General features: G+C 40.8%; 4 protein-coding genes across 6 annotated transcripts; all 4 read right to left on the bottom strand.

Moving 5' to 3' along the window:
• Nucleotides 1-14,412: 14,412 nt before the first annotated feature.
• Nucleotides 14,413-15,557, bottom strand: LOC106649501 (chymotrypsin-2-like). Its single transcript, XM_014366940.1, has 4 exons — nucleotides 15,494-15,557; nucleotides 15,090-15,412; nucleotides 14,730-15,014; nucleotides 14,413-14,646 (listed from the first exon to the last, which is right to left on the bottom strand). Exons 1-4 carry the CDS (start codon nucleotides 15,555-15,557, stop codon nucleotides 14,413-14,415), a joined length of 906 nt encoding a protein of 301 aa, XP_014222426.1.
• A 1,418-nt stretch (nucleotides 15,558-16,975) lies between these two features.
• LOC106649500 (chymotrypsin-1-like) lies at nucleotides 16,976-18,165 on the bottom strand. Its single transcript, XM_014366939.1, has 4 exons — nucleotides 18,102-18,165; nucleotides 17,687-18,027; nucleotides 17,324-17,608; nucleotides 16,976-17,230 (listed from the first exon to the last, which is right to left on the bottom strand). Exons 1-4 carry the CDS (start codon nucleotides 18,163-18,165, stop codon nucleotides 16,976-16,978), a joined length of 945 nt encoding a protein of 314 aa, XP_014222425.1.
• A 1,187-nt stretch (nucleotides 18,166-19,352) lies between these two features.
• LOC106649625 (chymotrypsin-1-like) lies at nucleotides 19,353-21,423 on the bottom strand. Of its 3 annotated transcripts, none has more exons than XM_014367103.2 (5): nucleotides 21,299-21,423; nucleotides 20,688-20,764; nucleotides 20,265-20,608; nucleotides 19,917-20,195; nucleotides 19,353-19,824 (listed from the first exon to the last, which is right to left on the bottom strand). In XM_014367103.2, the coding sequence occupies exons 2-5, from the start codon at nucleotides 20,746-20,748 to the stop codon at nucleotides 19,576-19,578; spliced, it is 933 nt and encodes a 310-aa protein (XP_014222589.1). In that variant the 5' UTR covers nucleotides 20,749-20,764; nucleotides 21,299-21,423; the 3' UTR covers nucleotides 19,353-19,575. The 3 variants fall into 3 exon arrangements, with proteins under 3 accessions (XP_014222589.1, XP_014222587.1, XP_014222588.1); XM_014367101.2 differs by having other exon boundaries at nucleotides 21,168-21,423; XM_014367102.2 differs by having other exon boundaries at nucleotides 21,140-21,423.
• Nucleotides 21,424-22,821: 1,398 nt separating this feature from the next.
• LOC106649499 (chymotrypsin-2-like) lies at nucleotides 22,822-24,026 on the bottom strand. Its single transcript, XM_014366936.1, has 4 exons — nucleotides 23,963-24,026; nucleotides 23,550-23,887; nucleotides 23,181-23,465; nucleotides 22,822-23,079 (listed from the first exon to the last, which is right to left on the bottom strand). Exons 1-4 carry the CDS (start codon nucleotides 24,024-24,026, stop codon nucleotides 22,822-22,824), a joined length of 945 nt encoding a protein of 314 aa, XP_014222422.1.
• Between the last annotated feature and the right edge of the window lie 14 nt (nucleotides 24,027-24,040).

The raw sequence follows: 24,040 nt of genomic DNA on the forward strand, positions 1-24,040 counted from the left end.
TACTGTCATTTTTATCGCCTCGGACTGAATTAAGAAGGTGGAGTCGTCGTCGTCGCCTTTTGCCGCCGTTAGCTAGCAAAGCCATATTCTCTGCTTTCGAGTCTCGGCTCGTGTATACGCGCGTTTGTATATGCGCGCTGTATATATACTTTGTACACCGGGAGTTCTTGGTTTTAACCCCTTTTTATTTTCATCGCCACGACAACGTTTTAAAGTTTTCGAGATCGCCCAGGCTAATAGTTTTTTTTTATTTCGGCGCTGCGACTGCGTGATTGTACGCTTATTTCGAACCTCTCTTTCGTTGTGTGCTCGCATGCGCTCTCTGGAGCGGTGCGGGTCACTGCGCACTCATGCTTCTGTTTGTAAATATGTACATATTGTTGTTAGTCCTAATTTAATTGTTGTATATAAATCTGTTGTCTTGTTGTATATATATTTAATTGTTGTTGTTGTATCTTGTATTCATCTGCTAAAACTTGCTATTATTATCAATATGTTAAATTCTATTCTTACTATCTGTATCAATCTACCTCGGGGCCGTATGGGGTTTATACCCCACGGTCCCAATAATAAACAAATTAAATAATCAAAATAATCAAATAATCTGTTTTTTCTGTTCGCCATACAGAGTCAACAGCTAGTCGTTTTCGTCGTCGTATACATATACTTATAGAAACGAGAGAACGAGCCGAAGTTGCAAAGCTTGCAGTATCATCGACGTTGCTCGTTGGCCATTACTTATCAGCCACATTCGCGTACTCCTCTTGTCTTTTGTTCTTCCTTCGAGTGAAAGAGAGAGAGAGAGAGAGAGAGAAAGAGAGAGAGAGAGAGAGAGAGAAGAGAGAATTGGCTTCTATAACGCGCTCTGCACCGCGAGCATATAAAAACCATTTCCACAAACGACGATAGAGAGGGAGATGCTGCTGCTGGTTCTCGAGCTGTGTACTCCAACTTTTCCTCCTCCCTCTTCGCCGCGTGCAGCTGCTGCAGGGGAAAAAGGCCTTGAGCTCTCTCCTCTATATAGCCAGGACGCGCTCGTATTTTTGGCCGACGCTTTACATCTTTGTTCCGCTGCCGTGTAACCGACCGTAATGGCTCGGGCGTTAACAAGTGCCCGTGCGCGCACTCGCGCTCTCGGCTCGGTGATTTAGAACATCGCCACGTAGCGTGGTACCAACGCTCTATAGCCAAACCGAAACCGAAGCAAGCTGCTGCTGCTGCACGAGAGCTTGCAAGCTCCTCGTTTATGCGCGCGTAAAAATTGTTACCAGCCGCGCGCGCGTGTGCTGTAGCTTGTTGAAAAAAAAGAGGGAGAGAAAAAAGAGAGAGAGAGAAAGAGAGGATAAATTTTCGAGCCTCGAGCAAAGGCAATATTACTTGGTTTTTCGCAATTGTCGAGCATTTCGTATTCAAACTGCGCCGAGTATAAATCGTAAACATCGAGTCTCCACTTCGACGAGCTTCAACAAAAGTCAAATCGATACGTACATGTAAAATAATATATTACGAGCCGAGCGATAAAAAAGGAAATCCAAGAACGAGTTCGATCGCCATCCTACAAGATTAAAATTTGATCGCGTTGCAAGAAAGAGCGAACGAACGCTCACAAAGCGTCGGATAGTCCCTCGCGCGCGTGTATTATAATATTTCGAGCTTTCCACAGAAAATTAAAGTACACACCCGTGTGGAGCATATTCGCACGTACGTGTTTTTACCGATTATAAATACGTTTTATAACAATGTGAGCGCGAGGTACTTTTGCGGGCTGCACTCGCTGCCGGGAATCGGTATTCGATGTACGATTTTAACGGCTTGTAAAACGCGCAACGCAATTGTATGTACGGCAATAATGTTACTCGCCGTCGAATCTACGAAAAGTCACACACATACTCGCGTATGGTACACCGAGGAAAATATCGTAGCATTTAAACGCGGGCGATCGTGTATGTATAAACTCGCTCGCTCGCTGCACTTACTGCCGCCGCTACTTCGCTGTGCGCGTGGCCCGTGATTCGCAAATCGCGTTACAGGCACGCAAAGCTCACGGCGACCAGTGCAGCACGATATTATAATATAATAATCGTTCGTCGAACTCTCGGCACTGCAGCTACGATTACGAATCGTTAATGCTCGTGTGGAATGTGAGCATGCAATACACGCACGCATGCACGCACAACGTTGTTCTCCGTGTGTTTTTGCGTGTGTATATGTGTGCGAGTGTCGTATATATGTAGAGCTAAAGCCCCGAGAATAGTCATCGCGTATGTATACACGCGTATACCATACGAGTATATAGAAACGCGCGAATCTAGCGACCGGGTCACGTATGCTTAATCCGCGCCCATCTATATACACGCACTCGGTACAATAGGCCTGGGATGTGGTACGATCTCCCCTCGCTGTATACGTATATAATGCAGCGATCGGGTCAAAAAAAGAGCATCGTCCGCGGACGCGTCTCGAATTAATAATATTATATGTATTATATTATATTCTTCCCGAATTATCGACTAATAGCTATTATCGAAGAAAATAATTTCAAACTTCTTTGAAGCGCGGGAGTGCGGCTGTTGTATTATAAGCTTCTCGATGTATAAACTGCTTATTACGGACAAGTGAAGTTTCTTGAAAATCGCGAGCTGCCTATAACTCACAATTGCCAGCGACGCGCGCACAATAGGCCGACGTTTTGTCGTTGTACAATGTGTGTACGCGTCAAAGAGCGCGTATACATAAGTAATAATACATATATCGCATTGACACGCGTCTTGGCGCAGCTCGACACCTTTTCGACACAACTATACACTATACTGCCGATGCTGCGTGTCTGCCTCGTTGCTGTTGTGACGTCTGCGCGTGTGTATATGAAATACGGTGCACGCAACCCCTCGCTCGCTCGCGCGCGTCACCGCTGTAATATTGCAACGCGAACGATGTATGCGACGCGGCGCATCATCTCGTCCTCGTCGTCATCTGGCAGCTATTGTCGGGAGCGAGCTGCTATACTACTAATCGGATTAACGCGCGTCCAATGCGTGCGCGTGTTTTGTATGTATATCGTGTGTATGTGTGGCGTATAGCACACATCGAGTTTTCGGAGCGCAGCTAAAAAGAGCAAACGCGCGAGGCGAGCCAAAATCGCATTTCGTATTAGCCCTGAGCGCTGAATGAGTCGTAAATATTTATGTTGCGGATACTCCGATCCTCTTATGTACACTCCGAGGAGGTCGCGCGTATATACTGCACGTACTGCTGCTACTACTGTCACTATACCGTACGTATACCTGCTCACGAGGATTATATACCGCGACTGATTTTTCCCTGCCGATTCTTCTCCCCGTACGTATACAATAAATAAGTGAAATATATGTTCAAGCTTCTTTATTTATTTTTTTTATTCGACCGTGACATGTAGCGCTTCGTGGTTGGACGGAAAATTGTCATTGTGTCGTCCAATGGGCTCCTTTCGTGAGAGAATCGATATTTTGCGGTGGCGAATTCGCGCCATCTCAATGCCTCAAATATGATATGATTTTGACCATGCTTTTTATTAAGGAGGCTGCAGCGAAAATAAAAAAAACTTTAGATCGAAGTGAAATTTTAACCCATGATAGTTTATCAAATTACAAAATTTTTAGTTCAAAAAAATTTTGGGGTTTTCATGCAAATGTGAGCTTTCGATTGATATAATTATATCATTGTTTCTGTTTCCAACCATTTTTAAAATATATTAAGAGTCTAACGCATTTCCCCTATGTTGTACCACGTAACGATGTGCGCTGCAACGCATTTATATAGCTTTCAATTATAGAACCACCTGGCATTGCTACAGCCGACGCCGATCACAAGAGGACCACGACCAATTCAAGGTTTATTTTACTATTAATTTGAAGCTTTTCTTTGGTAATTTTAATTTCTCCGAAATGATTTGAACATCGTGTATTGTGTATACCATGTAAACGTAGCGAAAATTGAAAAACTCACGACTGTATACGCGATCCGTCGCAGAGAACGCGCACAGGAAAGGAAACATCAACAACTTTGGTAATCCCGTTTTTTTTCGTTACTCGTGAAACAACGCACACAACGTCGCACGATCTGTGCTTTTACGACGACGACGAGCTGTTGTTCGTTTTCAACCTGCAACGTCCGAACTTTGGTACGTTGTATACAGGATCGAGCTCGAGCTCGCAAAGTCCAAAAAAAAGAGAAGAAAAGTCTGTAAAAGCCGGCTGCGCACGGTGTACGGTAAGTAGTCGCGCATATATACAGACCGGGGCGCCGCGTCGCAGAGCGAAGCAAAAGAACAACCTAGTCCCGGCGAGCCACACGGCACAAAACGAAATTTGGCCGAGCTGTATATAGCTCTACATCGACGTATATACACGCCCGTAGCGAACATCCTACTTTCGTGCTCGCTTCGTGTCGCTTCGCGTTCATTTCGTTCCCTACAGATATATAGCATTAACATACACAGGTAGTTTGGCAAAAGCTTTTCCCGTAGTACAAACGCGCGAACGAGTTGCTACTGCCGCGCGCAAGCTATAAGCTAAGCTAGAGGCAGAGAGAGAGAGAGAGAGAACACAGCTTCGAGGCATACTGCACCGTCGAAACATTATCCGAGCTGCTGCTGCTGCTACTGCTGCTGCCATCGTGTTTTATACAAAACAACCAACAAAAAAAGAGCAAAAAAAAAGAGGGAGTGAGGGAGTAGAAGAAGCCGAGAGGGAGAGAGAGGATGGAGAGGCTCGCAACAGAAAAGGGGGGTGGTTAGAGTCGCGCGGCAATCGCGACGTATATAAAAGACTCGACACCATACGTTATAATAAAGTCCACCCTTGAAGAAAAAGGCTGCCGCTGCTGCTGCTGCTGCTGCTGCTTTCGCTGTGTGCGTGTGGATACGTGTGTATAGCAGTGCCATAGAGAGACTCTTTTATTCCTTGAGCAAAAGACGACGACGACAACGGGGTGAAGGCATTACTGGCAGTCAACTTACTTTGTTCCCTGAACTTTATTAATTTTTCCTCGGTCTTACGCGAGAACAGAGGGGGTCGTCGTCGTCGTCATATAGTGCGCGTGTGGCCTAGGGGGTGGGAGTTCTGCTGGTATATATAGCTATACATTGCACCTATAACACGCAGAGAAAGAGATATCCTTTTCCTTGGCGGGCGATGGAACTTTTCAGCTACTGCGGAGTTGAATGCTGTAGTGCCACAGAATATAAGGGTTGTGCGAGCAGCAGCACACACATATACACACAGACTTTAACAACGGGAAATTTTAAAATCTGTCTACGCCGTGTCGAATCAGCTAGGGAAAACTTTATTATTAGCGGTGCCGACGACGACGACTAAGACGACGACACAGTTGCCTCGACGCGACGACTGTATAAGCGCGCGGCCAGGCGACGACCGAGCTCCGACCGAACGAAAAGTATTATAATCGTAGCTTCGGCTTTTAAAAGTCTGCGCGGAGAATAACGAGGGTAAAAAAAAAAGAAGAAGCGAAGTATTTCCCAGGCAAGATCGAGGTAGACGAGAGAAAGAAAATGCGGTCGCTTCTCTATAAAAGCAACGCCAGAGGGAGAGAGAGAGCGAGTTGAGTTGAGTCGCGCGCACAGCTGAGACGTATTAATAGACTATCCGCGCGAACGAAGCTCTCGAGCACTAGATGTTTCCGCTCTTTCATAGCTGCGTGGATCGCGCTTTTGTATAATCGATGTTCGCCTTCTACGCGTTCTTTTAATAATTTTCATCATTTTTAGCTGCGCGCGTGCAACATTAATGTGTATATTATAATATTTAACCGTATGCCAGAGCATAAGCGCGAGGCGAAAAAGTTATACGGGCGACGGTTTTCGCTATAAAAATGGTAATTTACTCATTAACGGCTCACTTTGGCAGGAAATATAACCACCGATGACAAGACATTGCCTTTATAAACTCGTTTACAGCTCACCCCTCTGATACAGGCTGATCCGATGCTGTTGCTGCTGCTGCTGCTACTGTGTATATCTATAACAAGTTGAAAAGAGAGTGAGAGAGATAGAGAGAGAGTAAGAGAGAAAAAAGTGAGCAGCAGTGGCGGCAGTGGCGCTGATGATACGCAATAAAGAGAAAAGGGGTTGCAAAAGCTGCCGGTGATTGATGCGACGACGGGCGAAGATGGCTCCTACCTAGCTCGAATGTGTATATGTGTGTGCGTGTGTATGCACGCTGCAGCCTGCAGCAGGCCGTCGTCGCCCGGCTACATGTGCGCGAGGCTCGATCGATATAAGCGGCAAATAATTAGAAGACAATCGCCGGCCCCGTCGGGTGACTCTTTTTTTTCAACTCAATTTCGCCTCGAGAGAGAAATCGATTGGCGCTGCATCGGTGCGCCTGCATTTTGCACGCTTGGCAACAAAAAACTGTACTTTATGTATCGTATTATATAGGCTGGCGCGCGCGCTGCACCGGGAGTAAAAATTCTCAAAGTAGTAAATGGCGCGTTCTGTTGTGGCAAGTGCGCGCGCCATTTCCAACGGCAGCTTTTATCTTTATCTCGCTCTGGTGCTTTCCTTTTCTCCCCCACGGGTTTTTTTTCTCTTTCGTCAAATAATTTACAATGCTCGAGGAGAATTTATATACAGTTCCGATCAACATCGATAGCTCTCCGAGCTATGTACCGCATCGTCGTCGTCGTCGTCGTCGTCGGGCGTTAATTCGTCTTGGACGAAGAGGAATTTTTTGTCGAGCGATCGTTTCTCTCGTTGCGCAGGTGCAGCTTGTGAAATTTTTCGTTATTCGCGATATCCACGTAAGCCTTGTGTATATAAATGCAGTCACCACGCACACAAACACATACATTTGCAGCTTGTCGCTTTCCGTACATCAATTCGTGATTCCTCTCGTTTCCCTCGATTCAAGCGTTCCCTCCAATGCTGCGAAGCTAACTCCTCTCTCTCTCTCTCTCTCTCTCTTTCTCTCTGTCTCATTCGGTGACGCCCGCCTCCCTTCGACTTGTCCTTCTCTCTCACTGGCGTCAGTGCCACTATGCGATGTATGCGTGTGTACGTATACGTGTGTGTATCAAGTCGAGCGCCATGCGTTTCGCGATTCAGCCAACGCTTGATGGACAGCGGCGCCAATTTGACGCTCGGTGGGCGCGTTTTTTTTTCATTTTTTTCCATCGCGTTTTTTTTCTTTTTCATTCATTTTTTCTTTTTTTTTACATATAACGTGTGTGTGCCGGTGCTATAGGTATATACGAGAGAGCCAAGCAGCGCTGAATATTGCATCGGTGGGTGGGCATCTGCTGCCGCGCTGGAATGCAGCGTCGCGAGAGTGATACGAGAAAACAACGAGCTCGAGAGCGAAAGAGAGAGAAAGAGAGACGAATCGTGACGGTCCGGGGGTGGGACGTATACTCTCTGGAGTTATGTCTGTGTGTGTGCAGGCAGCGCAAAATAAAGGAATTGATGGGAAGCGAGAGATACGCGAGCGAATCGGCTTTGAGCTTGTTTGCCGACGATGAAGCTCTACTGTCGTTGCTGCTGCTGCTACGACGTGGATTCAATTTGAGAGAGATTTTTTGGCCAACGCTCGACTCGTGTATGCCTATACATATAGAGGAGTAGTAGGAGTAGTAGTAGTGGCCGGTGGTGACTTTAGCACTGCTGCACGACGCCGATGGAATGAATACGGCCGCATACGACGATAGGATAGGTTACAGTACCTATACATAGGATGCGTTTCGTGCAATCTCCGGCTTTCCGGGCGAATTCGACATCGAGGATTAGAAAAATATGCAAATGTCCAACTGGACACGATCGCGTCGTCGCATACATATACGCATCGTGCGAGTGCAGCAGTAGCAGCTCCTCCGAATCATATCGACGCGCTTCGTATATTGACAAAGCAAATACGAATATCTCCGGGTCCTCGGCAGCGACGACGACGAAAAATATTTATAACGTAACTTTATCGGTCGACGCAGTGTGCAGCTAGTAGTGATCGAAACAATTGTGTTCGATGCCGGGATGCACGAGCAAAAACACATACACGAGACGCAGTGAAAATAAAGCTCGGTGGATGGCGGCGGGGGGGTGCTATACTTTGAGCAAAAAGTCAAAGAATACCGGCGTGCATGCATAGACGTATATGGGCGGGTGCAGCCTCGCAGAGCACTCGAAGTTAGTACGATCGCGAAACGCGAGGAAGAAAAAAAGCTCGCGAGCTTTTTCAACCATTGGCTATATGGGATCGGGGGCTGGTATATGTATGGGCTTTCGCATCCGTACGTCGGTTAAACATATCCACTCTGCAGCGCGTATATATTGGCCGTATATAGTAGTCAAGGGTCGGCGAGAGTACGAGGGATGCAACAAAATGTTCATTTCCAAAAAAGAACGCCCCGACATGCACGCGTCGCGCGATCGCCGCGAATTATTTATCTCTGAGAGCCTAGCAGCGGCGGCGGCGGCCAAGTTTCGACCCTCGCATGGACGGCCGCTGGGGCCATATTGACACGAGTTCCGCATGCGACGATTATCGGCGTTATACGTTAGCCCTCTCTCTGCGTTTTCTCCTTTTTTTTCACGTTCTGATCCTGCCTGCTACTCTTCCCTCTCTCGACGTTTTCGCTTGATTTCAAATTCATCGCGGCAGAGAGAGAGATGGGAAAAGCCTCCGCTGTCCGCAGCTCTCGTGCGGCAGCAGTATATAATATCAATTCGTACGACGAAAACAAAATTCGACCGTACGTAGGATTAATGCCTGGCTATATAAACTCGAGTTGTATAGCCGCGCATTATCTACCGCTGTATACGCCATCGAAATTTAATCAAAGAAAATTTCCGAGTATCCGCAGGATCGACGTGGCGATAGCCATCAGCCGCTTGCCGAGAGCTCAATGACGAGCTGCGAACATTAAGTCATCCTTGCCCCCGTCCGTGCTTTTGTCTAGTTAAAGCTCTCCTCTCTCTCTCTCTCTTTCTCTCCTTGCGCGAAAGGAAATAAAAGCCGGCTTCGGAACAGGACAGACTCGAACACGTCCGAATCTTCTATCCACGACACGTTTTCGTCGTTGTGCCTTAACTCGCTTGTGGCGACAACAGCAACGATATCGTGCGCTGCTGCTGCTGCTACTGCTGTAGCTAGCTCTTGCCTACAATAGCAATTCGAGCGGCGTACGACATTATAAATATAGCCGCCGTGCCAGAGATCCTTAGCTTAATTGAATCGCCTCGGCACAGGGATATATATACTCTCGGACGCGTGAGTGCGCGCGGTTTATATGCACTCGAAATTATTTTCATCGGCTTCCTTTTTCTTCCTCTTTTTCCTCTTTCTTTTTCTTTTCACGGTTGGAAATAATTGTCGAACTCGCGTGGATCACATACACACAAACACACACACACACATACATACATACGAGCGCGTTAAGTGCTATACAGATAGTTTCATTAACGATCGACACTGCGCACACACATACAGCAAGGCGAGAGGCCACAACAACATCGACTCTCGGCACCACCGCCAGCGCACGTGTAACGATCTGCTCTCCTCGGCATCCTAATCTTCTTTTCCTTTCTTCCGACACTTTTCCGCACTCACACTCGTACACGTACACACACGAGTTGAATTTCTATTCTCTCGAGAGTCAATCGGGTGCTTATCTGCTGGCGACTTATTGCCTTCCTTTTTTTCTCTCTAGCTCTCTTCCTTTTCGCCGCGCACTGAACGCTATGTGCAGATAACTATTATACAGGAGATGCGAGTATTTGCTGCTGCTGCTGCTCTGTGTTTGTGTAACGCTGAAAATATACGAGCGTGCGAGAGGCAGGAAAAAGTTTATTTTTCAAGTATATAGTAATAATAATCCGCTGTCCGCGCGGAATCAAGTATGTATTATAAAATGTATAATTATGATACTTTTTACGTTTCTGGTATTTAATTTCGAATGATAAAAAAAATGAAGTAAGAAAAAAACAACAACGAGAAGAGAAAGAGAGAGAGAACCCGTCTCGCAGGTACTTATATAGCTGATACAGAGTCCAAACGCTCGAGTCGTGAATGACAAGTTTTGCTCTCGCTTCGTGCGTGTGTGTGTTCGAGCCTCCCCAATAATCTTTCGTTCGCTAATTTATTTTATTGACCGGATTCGACCGTTATATACACGCACTAATAGGCAAGATCTGACCACCGTCGGCTTCATAATTGGGCGGAAAAGAATCGTATAAAAGAGAGAAACTTTCGTTCCGTGTTTCTCGCTCGTGCTTCTTATTTTTTTCTCTCTCTTTTTTTTTGTTTTTTGCCTCATTTTAGATCGTTTTGGCCTTTTTAAAAGAATCTTAATGAATTGGAAACTTAGTTTCGCCGCGCAATTACGCGAAGAAAGAGGAGAAAGATCGGCGAGCTTCGTGGTTCGATGTTCGTCAATCTGAATTTAATTTTTTGCCGATATCACATAATTGCGATCGTTGCGTTATCGGATCGCGTACGCTCGCCGATATATATATGAGGAAAAAAGGTGGAAAATTTCTTTTCATTAATTGTTTTTTTCTCAGCCGCGTGTTTTGCGGTGTGCAGGTATATATAATATCGTAAAAATCGCCGCGAGTAAAATGACAAAAGTCTGGGAAAAGAACAAAGAATTATTTATAAGAAAGAGTCGCAGCAGTAGTAGTAGTGGGTCACACGATTGAGAAAACGGCATCTTGTGCGCACGTCGAAGAAAAGGCCCCGCACAGACGCAGACGCGCATTGAGGTAATTTAAAGTTCAATACGATGTATCATCGTATAATCAAAAACACGACGTGTACTGTACACACACACACACACAGAGAAGACCATCCATTATGAGGGAAGAAAAGGATACAATTCTGTATCTCTCGATGCTCCCTCTGTGTGTGTGTACATAGTATAATATAATATCAGACACGGGCGATCTTGCGAATCACGTTCCCATCGACGACTCCCGTATCTTGTAAAACCAGCAGGTGTCCCACCTTTTTCTTTGCTCCAGGTCTCTATACATGCCTATAAGTACTAGCGCGCAGCGTAGGATGATTCTCTATCGCCTCGACAACGTATATAAAAATTCACCCCCTCCCGTGCAGAGTACGTACTACTACTACTACTACTACTACTACTACTACTACTACTAGCTTCACAAGCCGCCCACACGAACTGCTGCTTGCAGAATAGCTTATACATACATACGCAGCGAAGAAGAAAAAAAAGACGAAGAAGAAGAAGAAGAAGTAGAAGCGTGAAAAAGAGAGAGAGAGCAGAATCGAACACTGGTTCTGACTATATGCAATATCTAAGAACATGCTATTCGACAAAAGTCATGTGCATACAGCACACGTACCACGGTATCCAAAGATCGTACATAGACTCGATGTCGCGCGCGCGCGCGAAGAATAACACCTTCCATCGTTTTCTTCCTTCTTTCTTCGCGTTTCTTCTTCTTTTTCTCGCTCTTTTTTTTGCGTCGTCGTCGTCGTCGTACATACGCTCGTGTGTACGTATACAAATACACTCGTTACTCGTATGCATGTGTTTGTGCGATCCACACAGAGCGTCCCGCTGCACATACACACCCGCGTACGGGGGCATTTTTTTCACGCCAATTCGAGCGCGTGCTATATCAATATTTAGAAATTTCGTTCTGTATACACTGTACATCACTGGCCACAGCTTCGTCGCCACGCGCATCCATCATTTACTCTCATATAATGAGAGAAACGTTGAATTCACTTGACTGGGGGTGCATATGGAGGCATAAAACGCACGCACACCTATACAATGTATCGCGGGTATGAGAAAATTTAGACTCGAGCGCGTGCACTACTTTTTCATTTTTATTATTATTGTTGTTATTGAGATGCAGCCAAGCGAAACGATCGAGTACAAGCGCGCGTATTACACGCACACACATTCATTATTATGACCGCACAACGAGCTGTTTTGACGCAGTCGACTCGAGGCTGTACCGACTTTTAATTTACAGCCACGCCGCACATGTACCTACCCGAGACGCGCCTGATCTCTTATGGACCTCGAGATATTCGTACGTCACAGTGTTAGGAAATAATTTACCGATTTTTTTCGAGTTCAAGTGTGAAAGATCCGATGGTCACACATAATCATATCTAAATCGTTTGTCCTTTGCGGTTCGTGATCGATTCGTGGGACTCGTTTTATTAAATCCAACCTTTTTTAACCCACAGCTATCAATCGATTGTTCTCCGATAACTCGTCTCCTCTAGCTTTGAAGCAAAAATTTCCATTTTAGCGCGTTATCATACTCATCGCGTATTTGAGATTTAAGCTAATTTGAGTCTTTGCGACGCTCTGTGTATTTTCGAGTTCTGCCCCTAGATGTCATTTCCAAATCCACAGGTGAAAAATTCAAATTTCTGATTATTAAAGTTTGTTGTTACCTCGCTGGCAAACCTTTACTTTACCTGCGTGCCAAGTAACAAGCCACACGCAGTAACAGACGCACGCATATATAAGGCGACATGTCCACGTGTTTGCTCTATATATAAACCCTCGTGGCGTAATTTCGTTCCAGTTACGCCTACTCTAGACGCTACTCGTGTGTATGTATGTGTTTATAAACACACAAACGGCCTTTTTCTGTCGCGTCCAGTGCTATATGCACACATACATGACGCGACGGGCGTCGAGCGTGTAATGACGAATAATGGACCGCAGCGAGAGATGTCCCACATATAATATGGGATCGCGACAAAAGGGCAAAAGGGAGCCAGTCACCAGCAGCAGACGCGACGCAGCTCGTTGAAGAAAAGTGACTGATGAGCCTGGGAAACGGGCCCAAAATTTACTACTCCTATACTATATGTACATGCTACAATGAGCTGTGCTGCCTGGGCGAGCAACACATACACATACGCACGCGCTCGCGAGCAGGTAGATCTGCAGCGAACGAGAGAATACGCCTCGACTTTTTTTTCTCCATCACCCGTCTTTATACTCGCGTATTATGTATAGGAGTGCGTGGGAGGCTACCGTGTGGCTTGTTTTCAACTGTACGTGTATATAGCGTAATAGTGCGCGGGCCCGTGTATTCCGATCTATTCTCCCTACCATCGGCGCACGTCCTCGTTTTGTTGCCCATACACACGGACATGCTTTACAGATTATGAATTCGATTAATATCTCCCTCTCTCTTTCTCGATTAATAAAAACGAGTGAATCTTTGATTTATGTCCGTTGGCTTATTGTATGAGTTGAATCCGGGTCGCGCAAAGATACACACTTATGCGAGAAGGCAGAAAAAAATTATCGAGCAGAAGAGGAAGAATGTAAACAGTCTTTATTGTCGAAATTAACGTGTGACTGGTGACTTGGTGTGCAATGGATACTAGATAATTGAATCACTCATAATGAAACTTCAAGTAATTCATTTTTTCATCGCATAAATTTTTGTTTCTGGAACTTTATTTATTTTTTTTTTTTAACTTTTTCAATTCAATTTATAATTACTTAGATTTAAGGGAACACATACACCTTAAACTCGAAATTTTTTTATTGCTTTATTGAGTAGGATTTTTCCGTCCCTTTCCATTGCTTTTTTCGAAATTCCAAAATTTTGATTTTGCCCTGAGATACAGCTGTTTCCGTGAACCCTTTTCCTATACTTTACGTGTTAAATTTTTTCTTCTTTTGCGTTTTCTGGCGAGTAATGTTTTTGGTTTCGGTAAATGAGAAAAATGGAAAAAAATGTGTGCTTAACTGTTCAAGCAGAGCAATCTGCCCGTTCGATCGTCTCATCCGAGGTAGTGACCGTAACCATTGATGTTCTGAAGAAGTGTACGCGACCCTGGTGCAGAAAGCTCAATCGATACCCTCTGAATATTACGACAGGTGTCCAAAAACACTACTCGTCAGAAAACGCAAAAGAAGAAAAAATTTAATACGTAAAGTATAGGAAAAGGGTTCACGGAAACAGCTGTATCTCAGGGCAAAATCAAAATTTTGGAATTTCAAAAAAAGCAATGGAAAGGGACGGAAAAATCCTATTCAATAAAGCAATAAAAAAATTTTCGAGTTTAAGGTGTATGTGTCCCTTTAGATATTTTTATAATGATTTATTTTTATTACAATTACAATATATATAGCTGTTTATTGATTTTCGATTTTCATTCAAGTGAATAAATTTTAAATATAAATGATAAACTCATGGGTATGGAATTTTATTCACATAAAATATAAAAACGATATAATGAAATTTTCTCATCAATCGAACAGCAATGCCAAAATGCTACAAAATATCAACTTTTTAAATAGCAATAAAAAAATTTGATAATTCATTTCATTAAAAACACAAAAAAAATCAAAATAATATTGAAAAATCCAGGAAGATGAGAACTGACCAACACATCATTTGTTATAAAACTAAGTGCAATAAGGTAACTGCCCGACAATTTTTTCGTTATCAAAATTCTGATGAAGGATGCTAATGAAATTACGGTCCATCAATCCACCCGCCCTAACTTTGTTGATAAAGTCCAGGTAGGATGAGACTCTAGTGTATTTGGTCGTTCTTCCACACCATTTATGATTTGAATAACTGACGATGCCAATCAGGGTATTTGTAGATGGATCGATGAGTGGACCGCCACTGTCACCCTGTAATTTGAGTTAAATTAGCATTTAATTCAAATGAATTAAAAAAAAATGTCATCATTAAAAAATTCGTCAGATCAACTTACGTGACATGCTCCGTGCGAGTTATCGTTTAGGACGCAGACTTCCGCGTCTCTACAGCCGAACTGCGGTTCAATTTTGTTAATCAATCCAGTTGCAAACTTCAAACGTGGACTGAGCGGTCCTGACTCTATCTTGCCACTTTGTGCGTTCCAATTTTGTTTGAAACTGCCAAAACCACTTACGATGGCGAGTTTTGTATTCGGCGGCATATATCGATAGTCATCCGCGGGTAAATTAATGGCCCTTATTCTGCGACTTTCACTTTTGAGAGGCAAAGGGCGTTTCAACTATTTTAAAGATGTTGTAAATGAAAAATTAATTGTAAACTTAATGACATTTTCATATAATATAAAGTGTCTCACCCTCAAAATGGCTACATCGTCAACAGCACCCTTCGAAGTTTGGTAAGAGGTAGGTACGATGGTGTATTCGACGTCGCGATAAATGCCAGAGCTTTTGTTACGCAGATCTGTCATGCCAGCCATAATGGTAATATTATAATTCTGAAATTCTTGATTATCATTAATGACGCAATGGGCAGCCGTGATTATGTGGATAGCATCGATGATGCTGCCTCCGCATTGGTGAAAAGTACAATCCTGTCCAATCATTTGAAGAGACACTTGATGTTTGAATCTCCCCTGTGGAGCGTAATTGCCACCGACTATTCTTTGTACTACTTTCGCTGATGCGAGAATTTTTAGGGAAAAATAGCTCATTATAATGTGACGCTCTGATTACAAAGATGGAAAAATAAAAAACTCACCATTGCTGATTGCAATGTTCAGAATTAGTCCTACGAACAGACCCAAGAACGATTTTTTCAACATTTTGATCAAGCTTAGAAGTATTAAAACTGATGCAACTAGACAGAAGCGTTGATCTGCGCCATCAAAGCTTCAAAGTCGTTATACTTCCAGCGATTATTATATTGAATACTTATATTCTTTTTTTCGGCTTTACTTGGTTCAACATTGGATTTTTTTTAAATTAAATGCAAATATCATTGAAAGAAATGTTGACAAATAATAGTAATTATTTCCGAACAATATAAGTAATTCATTTTCAGATGAAATTTTGCACATCTCATTGAACTTTTGACAATGTCTTGGAAACGATCCAATCAAAAATCATAAACTTAAACACCTATTGCTATCTGTAATCAGTTTTAATTGAAAAAGAAAGGCCTATTATGTTATTGACTCGTAGCGATAAGCACATGAGCCGATGACAATTTAGTCCTACTGAAACAGATTTTATTGTTTTTATGCGTGAGTTATCTTTTGAATTCTGAATAATCATTACGTTAAGCAAGCTTTATTTCTATATAAACATTAAAAAAAATGACATAAAATATTTCAATTTTTTTGATTGTGCTTAATGAACTATTCTATTTTCGACCTATGACCACTTCCAAGCTAAATCATTCAAGCATATGCAAGGCGATCATTGTTATGGCCCCATTGAGAGAAGATGTACGAGGAGGCCGCGCAATAAAAATTCAAATTCGAATCGAGAAAAGAAGACTTGTGAGTACGACAGAGGGAAACAGAAACAGTGACTTTTACTAACTTCGTTGTTAAAAAAAAAACTATTCAACGATGTGGATCTTGAGTACGATGTTTATACGTATGCACTGATGTAAATTTTGTACGAATGATTCATTTGTCGAATTTCATTCCGTAGCTATCGATACTAAATCCGCACAAGCTCGCTATAAAATAGAACCAATGCGAGACAAGTTCTTCCTTGAAATTACTTACACAAAATCTGAATATTAAGGGATCGTGAGCTAGCAAGGTAAAACGCTCTTGATTGAATTAAAAAAGGTAATTAATTATTGAAAACAAGTGATAATCTAGAAATACAAATTTTGAAGAGGGTACAGGTGTATATAGATAATGTAATTTAATTTAATAAAGCCGTTTCCATGAAAACTTACAGCAAAATTTGCGCTACTATGTACTTGCGTTTGATCTTTGCGCAGTTGAATGAATCCTGTATATGAATAGTATAGGTTATTTATTCAAGGCTATAATTTTTTTCATTTGAAATATAAAAAATTAAATTTATTTCATTTCACAAATTAGCGAACAATTTGCTAATATTGTAATGCAATATTAATTCGTTTACATGAGTTGGAAACGGTAATCGAAGATTCTATAAATTCATTTTTATTAATGAAGGTACAAAACAAATTATGAAATAATATAATACAAATCCAGAACGATAAAGATTTACGAGTACATCAATATTCGGATAACTGATCACAATGAGGATACCTCTGTATAATTTGTTCATGTCTGAAATCCTGCTCCTTTTGATTCATAATAATGTCATCAGAGGAGAACCAACCACCTGCCCGTACTTTGTTGATGAAGTCTAGGTAGGACGAAACTCTAGTGTATTTGGTCGTATCTCCGCACCATGCATGACTTGAGTAACTTACAAGACCAACCAGGGTATTTTTTGATTCATCCGTGAGTGGACCACCGCTGTCGCCCTAAAATTGAGATGAAATTCGTGGTCAATTCAAAAAAAAAAATAAAAAAAAATATGTTAATTCTGAAATGGAAAAGGTAGGAGATCAACGTACATGACATGCCCCATGCGACTGAAAGTTTCGAACACAGACTTGCTTATCTGTGCAGGGAGGATAATCGTTCTGATTAATCCATCCAGCTGCGTACTTTAACTGCGGACTGTTCGATCCCGACTTTACTTTGCCATTTTCCGGGTTCTTACTTTGTGAGAAACTTCCAAAACCACTCACAGTTGCGAATCGTGTATCAGTATAGTCTGGCAGATATTGATTGACCGTAGGTAAATTGACAGCCCTTATTCTTTTGCGTTCATCGTTGAGAGGCAAAGAACGTCTTAACTATTGCCAAGAGTTAAAAAGTAAATCATTTAATAGAACTTGATGATTTTTTTTCTACTAAAGTCTCAAGCGACTTACCCTTAACAGTGCTATATCGTCATTAAACTGTCCGAGAAGGTTCTTCGTGTAAGAGGTAGGTATAATGGTGTACTCGACGTCGCGATAAATACCGGTAGTTTTGTCACGTAGATCCGTCGAACCGGCTACGACGGTAATCGATGCATCGTCTAGCTTGCGAGTGACATTGTTAGTGACGCAATGGGCGGCCGTGATAATGTAGTCCTCATCGAGTATGGCACCACCGCAAAAATGATGAGTGCAACCATAAGGGCTGATGATTTGCAGAGATACTTGATGTTTGAATCTTCCCTGTTGAGCTAAATTACCACCGACTATTCTTTGCACTATTTTCGCATTTACTAGAATTTTTGAGAAAAAACAGGTTATTAGCAATGGGGTGTTTGAATAAACCAGGTGAAAAAAAGGAACTCACCATCGCTCACTGAAATGTTCAGAATCAGTCCCACGAAAAGACCTAGCAACGATATTTTCAACATCTTGACTGAAGAAATCGTGAGTAATAAAACTGATGTAACTTGATGAAAACTTTGATTTACCACATCAAAGCTTCAGAATCGCTACACTTCCAATGATCATCAGATTAAGTACTTATATTCTTTTCTCGTATCAATTTTGGTCCAACGGTGGTATTTTTTAAAATGAAAAACAAACATAACTGAAAGGTATATTGACAAGTATTTGGAATTAATTTCAAACAATGGAAATAATTTATTTTTAGATTAAATTTTACACTACTCATTAAACTTTTGACAATGCCTTGGAAATTATCAATTCAAAGATATCAAATTTAAACACCGTGTGTCATGTGTAAAAATTTTTGATTCAAAATAAAGGTCGATCATGTTATTGACCCGCGGTGATAAACACACGTGTACCGATGACAGTTTTTTAGTTTTTTTATAATAAACCTTGTTTTTCATCGAACTAATTGACTTCAAACCCTACGTCAGCTTATCCATCGCCTCTGTTATTTGTTCAAAAACCGCGATATCAGTCGTCCCCTAAGCTGACGGTTAAATAGGAACGCCATGTTGATCCCTGGCGTACCATCAGCATAGCGATCCAGTGTACTATCGCAAGGTTGTACGCCAAGACGCAGCGTTTACAGCCTTTTCGCAACTTTTTAAAGTTGATTTGCAATTGAGCCGCCGAGCTTATGATCTGTAACACATCGCATTGAATTTTAATGATACAACGAAAAATAAAGACTAATTCAAGTTACTCGTACTCAAATTGAAATCTGTGACATCGTCGACTATGCGCGTGGAAAAACATCTCGCGAGCAGGAGCAGAAAATTTGAATTTCAAATATGCCTTTTTTGAGGCTTTTTCATAGGTCATCATTGAACTCTCAGGCGAAAAATACGTTGGATATGGTGTTTTCATGTTTACATACCCTTATTTCGCGAGATTTCTACAGGATACTATAATTTTACCCAATCCCTGGATGCAGTGAGTGATACGTTGATGTTTATACTGCTACGGACACATAATTCCTGTACTTTTCCGTCGGTATTTGGTTTATCATCGTCGTTTCCATATAAACATATCAAAAAATTTGTGCCAAGATAAACTTTTATTTTATTAAAAAAAAAGGGAAATTCAAAATTGATAATTGGATAAATCCAGCATATAAACGATACATTCAATGTGCCAAAGAGTATACAAGTTTATTTTTATAAGATATAGAGTGAAAAATATAATAAATTTATTTTCAAAAATCGGTTAGCATTGAATGAATGTTATTATACGTAATAGCCATTATTTTACACAACTAAGTATCGAAAATCGAACTATTTATAAATTCATTTTCATTATTGATAATACAAAATAAATTATTAAAATAATATCAAACAACTCTAGAAAGATGAAGGTTTACAAATACATCATTTTTCAGATTGCTGATCACAATGCGGCAATGTTGGCATAATTTGTTCATTATTGAACTTATTGTAAACGGTACTAATGTCATCAGAAGAGATCCAACCGCCTACCCGTACTTTGTTGATGAAGTCTAGGTAGGATGAAACTCTAGTGTATTTGGTAGTATCTCCACACCATTCATGATTTGAGTAACTCACAAGACCAATCAGGGTACGTCTTAATTCATCGATGAGTGGACCGCCACTGTCACCCTAAAAGATGAAAGTTGATGTTAATGCAAATGAATTCGAGAACATTTTGTTTTATGTTTTTAGTGATTGAAAAATGTATAAGATCTACATACATAGCACGATCCGTGAAAATTAGTGTTCCGCACGCAGACTTGTTTATCCGTGCAGGGGGGATTATCGTTCCGCCTGATCAATCCACTTGCGTACTTTAAACGCGGACTGGTTGGTCCTGACTCTACTTGGCCATTATATGGATTCCTATTTTGTTTGTAAGTGCCAAAACCACTCACGACGAGATTTTGTGCTCTCGCCGGCTCATATCGATTGTCGTCCCAAGGTAAATTAATTTGCTTTATTCGTGGATCTTTACCGAGAGGCAAAGGGTGTTTCAACTATTGAAGGTAAGAAATCCAAGAATTAACGTAGGCTTGATGATTTTTTTACAGTTTAAAGCTACTCACCCTCAAAATTGCTATATCGTCGTAATAATATCCAGGAAAGTTACTCGAGTAAGATTTAGGTATGTATGTGTACTCAACGTCGCGATAAATGCCGGATCTTTTGTCACGTAGATCAGTCGCACCGGCCACGATGGTAATCGGTACATTGTTTAACTGGTACGTGGATTTGTCGGTGACGCAGTGGGCGGCCGTGATGATGTGCATAGAATCGATGATGCTGCCACCGCATTGATGAAAACTACAACCCTTTCCAATCAGTTGAAGAGACACTTGATGCAAGAATCGTCGTGTTGGAGCGAATTGGCCGCCAACTATTCTCGGCGCTATTTTCGTTCTCGCCGATACTCAATTTTCCAAGAGAAAAAAATAGTTTATTGCAATGTGACGTTTGATTGAAACGGGTGAAAAAAGAAAGAAACTTACCATCGCTCACTGCAATACTCAAAATCAGTCCAAAGAACAAACTCAACAACAGTTTTTCCATATTTTGTTGGAACTTTCTAAAAATTACAGATATTATTAATACTCATAAAACTAGACAGAAGCTTTGATCTGCACTATCAAAGCTTCAGAGTCGTTATGCTTTCGACGATCATTATATTGAAGATTTATAATTTTTTTTGTTTCACTTTTGGTCAACTGGTGGGATTTACATCTCACCAAAAGTATTCTGCAACAATTAATTACACTTCAATAAAAATGTAACGTGCGCAAAATAATTTTTTTCAGAAGTGGCACAACTATGAAAAATGAAAAATGTATTAGTTACATGAAAAAATGTTTAATGAATATGTAACTTTTGCAAATTAAACTTAAAAAAAAAGGCTGAGTCGCCAATGTGTAATCGAAGCACATTACAATTTTTAAGGAATCACCATATGAACAAAAGTCGAATACGCGCACCTTACACTTTATTAATGGTGTTTTGCGTTGAATAAACTTTTCATAAAAAAACTATTTTAAAATCTAAAATAGTGCAAATGAAACACATATTTCATATAAAGAAAAAATGCTGCATAAATTTCTTTTAATACTTTCAAGAAAAAAAATTTATTGGCTTTGTCAGCAGAAAAAACACTTTATTAGACAAACAACTAATTTCCGTTAAATTAATTGCGACCGTGAATATTATAAAAAAATGTTTAAGGATATAAGCAGTGATCATTTGAATCAAATGTTTTATGTAAATGTAACTCTCACATACAATACCAGGGTTGCACAATTTTTAATTAACTCACTTTTAATTGATAATTAAAATTTAATTTTCAATTAAACTGCGTTTTAATTGAAAAATAAACTATTAACGCTCACAATGACGAAATTTTGCCTTACATTTATAGCGATTTTTTCATGTTTTGGGCCTTGAAAAATTTTGTTGATAAATATTTTGAAGTAAAGTTTAATTCCCTTTTAAAATCCTGGCTAAAATTAGAGACGTAAAAAGCAAATGTTCGTTAAACAAAAAAAAAGAAAGAAAATTGGTACAAAAAATTAACTTCAGCGTTTTCTTTCACAGTGTTACTGTAAATACGCCATCATTCATGTATAATCAAATTGTTCGGTTTCAAGAATAGTCCTCAAATTTTCAGAATTTTAAAGGACGATTTATACATTTGAAAAATAAGTAAAACGACGTTTTTTGAGTATCCCAATTTACGAATGAGCTTTTCAGATCCACTTGACTAATATTCCACAATAAGATTACCGTTGAGTTAACCCCGAAATCATATTTCATTGATTATACTAATGTAAATTGATACTTACTTTGCTTGATTGCTTTTGAGTAAAAATTGGAACGAAATAATACTTTACTACATAAGTGTCATAAGTGGCACTTCATCACCTGGTGCTTGCGCCATCCTATAAAATGGCAGTTATAACCAAAGTTTCGTATACCACCTTATATTTTGTGTGTTATTGATCCATCATTATGGTTTTTTTATAAAATTTCTTAAATAAATATCACTCGAGCGCGGCAAGGGTGACAAAAAGATTGGTTCGGGAGAAAAGGAAAGAGGAAAGAGGAGAGCTTGTGAAAAGCGAGGGAGCAGATCTAGGACTACAGGTCCTGATTGGGTTTGGGATGGAACTCGCTCACTAATAAAAATTCTATTTTTAGTTTTTTTATTTTATACAATAAATGAATAAAAATATTTCAGGTATAAAATCAAGTAATCTTCGATATTTTTGACTGCTAAATTAGCCAACTATCATTAACACATGCCTGTGGTTCTAAAAATTAATATTACTTTTGTCGCAAGATTTTCTGCCACCGACCACTTTACAATATCTAACTACATCATCAGAATTAAAGAATATGAAAGGCCAATTACTTTATTGATTCGTAGTGATTAGCACAGGAACGGATGACGGTTCAATCTTACTGATACAGATTCTACTGTTTTCACACACGAGTAAACTTATAAATTTTGAATACTACATAGCTTGAGTTTGATCTTTGTGCTGTTCAATAAATGTATATAAATGATACAGATAATTTACCGTAGGCTATATAATTTTATTCATTTAAAATTTAAAATGTAGATTTACAAATACATCATTTTTCAGATAATTGATCACAATGCTGATATCTCTGCATAATTTGTTCATGTTTAAAATCCTGTTCCTCCTGGTATACACTAATGTTATCATCAGCATAAAACCAACCACCTGCCCTTACTTTGTTGATGAAGTCTAGATAGGACGAAACTCTAGTGTATTTGGTCGTCTCTCCACACCATTCATGATCCGAGTAACTGACGATACCAATCAGGGTATTTTTAAATTCGTCTGTGAGTGGACCGCCGCTGTCACCCTGAAATTGAGGTGAAATTAATGTTTAATTTAAATGAATTCACGAAAAGAAAAATGAATAAATATTTTTTCGTGATTAAAAAATGTGTAAGATCTACGTACATGACACGCTCCATGCGACTGAAAGTTTCTGACACAGACTTGTTTATCCGTGCAGGGGGGATTATCATCTTGGTTGATCCATCCAGCTGCGAACTTTAATCGTGGATTGGTCGATCCTGTATCTACTTCGCCACTATATGGGTTCCTACTTTGGTTGAAACTACCGAAACCACTCACAGTAGCGAATCGTGTATTGGTAGAGCCTGGCAGATATTGATTGACAGCAGGTAAATTGACTGCCCTTATTTTTTGGCTTTCAACGTTCAGCGGTAACGGACGCCTCAACTATTATAAAAAATAAAAAAGTTAAAAATTAAATTAATGTAAAAACAATGATTTATCTTTCTACAGAAGTTTCAAACGACTCACTCTCAAAATTGCTATATCGTCGTAATACTGGTTGGGAGCGTTCGACTTGTGAGAAGTAGGTATCATGGTATACTCGACATCGCGATAAATGCCAGAGGTTTTGATACGCAGATCCGTCGTACCGGCCACGATGGTAATCTGTTTATAATCAAAATCGTGAGTCTCTAAATTGGTGACGCAGTGGGCAGCCGTAATGATGTGCAAATCATCGATGATGCTGCCACCGCAAAAATGATAACTACAATCCCCGTTGAGTATTTGAAGAGACACTTGATGCTTGAATCTTCCCTCTGGAGCTAAAGAGCCGCGGACTATCCTTTGCACTATTTTCGCCGATACTAAATTTTTTTGGGAGAAATCAGTTGGGCAATGTGACGTTTGAATAAAAAAGAAAAAAATAGATAAGAACTCACCATGGCTTATTGCAATACTCAGAGCAAGTCCTACGAAAAGACTCAACAACGATATTTTCAACATCTTAGCTTATAAAA

The sequence above is a fragment of the Trichogramma pretiosum genome, unplaced genomic scaffold (assembly GCF_000599845.2).
Source record: "Trichogramma pretiosum strain Unisexual culture from Peru unplaced genomic scaffold, Tpre_2.0 scaffold43, whole genome shotgun sequence".
NCBI lineage: Eukaryota > Metazoa > Arthropoda > Insecta > Hymenoptera > Trichogrammatidae > Trichogramma > Trichogramma pretiosum.

What these genes read in the sequence shown, in the direction of transcription:
- LOC106649501 (XM_014366940.1), bottom strand. Translation starts at nt 15,557, where the DNA reads ATGTTGAAAAAATCGTTCTTGGGTCTGTTCGTAGGACTAATTCTGAAC. An exon ending in GAACATTGCAATCAGCAATG is followed by an intron (nt 15,413 to 15,493) that starts GTGAGTTTTTTA and finishes TTCTCGCATCAG; the next exon opens with CGAAAGTAGTACAAAGAATA. An exon ending in ACTCGCACGGAGCATGTCAC is followed by an intron (nt 14,647 to 14,729) that starts GTAAGTTGATCT and finishes CTCAAATTACAG; the next exon opens with GGTGACAGTGGCGGTCCACT.
- LOC106649500 (XM_014366939.1), bottom strand. Translation starts at nt 18,165, where the DNA reads ATGTTGAAAATATCGTTGCTAGGTCTTTTCGTGGGACTGATTCTGAAC. An exon ending in ACGATATAGCACTGTTAAGG is followed by an intron (nt 17,609 to 17,686) that starts GTAAGTCGCTTG and finishes TCTTGGCAATAG; the next exon opens with TTAAGACGTTCTTTGCCTCT. An exon ending in AGTCGCATGGGGCATGTCAT is followed by an intron (nt 17,231 to 17,323) that starts GTACGTTGATCT and finishes TCTCAATTTTAG; the next exon opens with GGCGACAGCGGTGGTCCACT.
- LOC106649625 (XM_014367103.2), bottom strand. Translation starts at nt 20,748, where the DNA reads ATGGAAAAACTGTTGTTGAGTTTGTTCTTTGGACTGATTTTGAGTATT. An exon ending in GAGTATTGCAGTGAGCGATG is followed by an intron (nt 20,609 to 20,687) that starts GTAAGTTTCTTT and finishes TGGAAAATTGAG; the next exon opens with TATCGGCGAGAACGAAAATA. An exon ending in ACGATATAGCAATTTTGAGG is followed by an intron (nt 20,196 to 20,264) that starts GTGAGTAGCTTT and finishes TACCTTCAATAG; the next exon opens with TTGAAACACCCTTTGCCTCT.
- LOC106649499 (XM_014366936.1), bottom strand. Translation starts at nt 24,026, where the DNA reads ATGTTGAAAATATCGTTGTTGAGTCTTTTCGTAGGACTTGCTCTGAGT. An exon ending in ACGATATAGCAATTTTGAGA is followed by an intron (nt 23,466 to 23,549) that starts GTGAGTCGTTTG and finishes TTTTTATAATAG; the next exon opens with TTGAGGCGTCCGTTACCGCT. An exon ending in AGTCGCATGGAGCGTGTCAT is followed by an intron (nt 23,080 to 23,180) that starts GTACGTAGATCT and finishes CCTCAATTTCAG; the next exon opens with GGTGACAGCGGCGGTCCACT.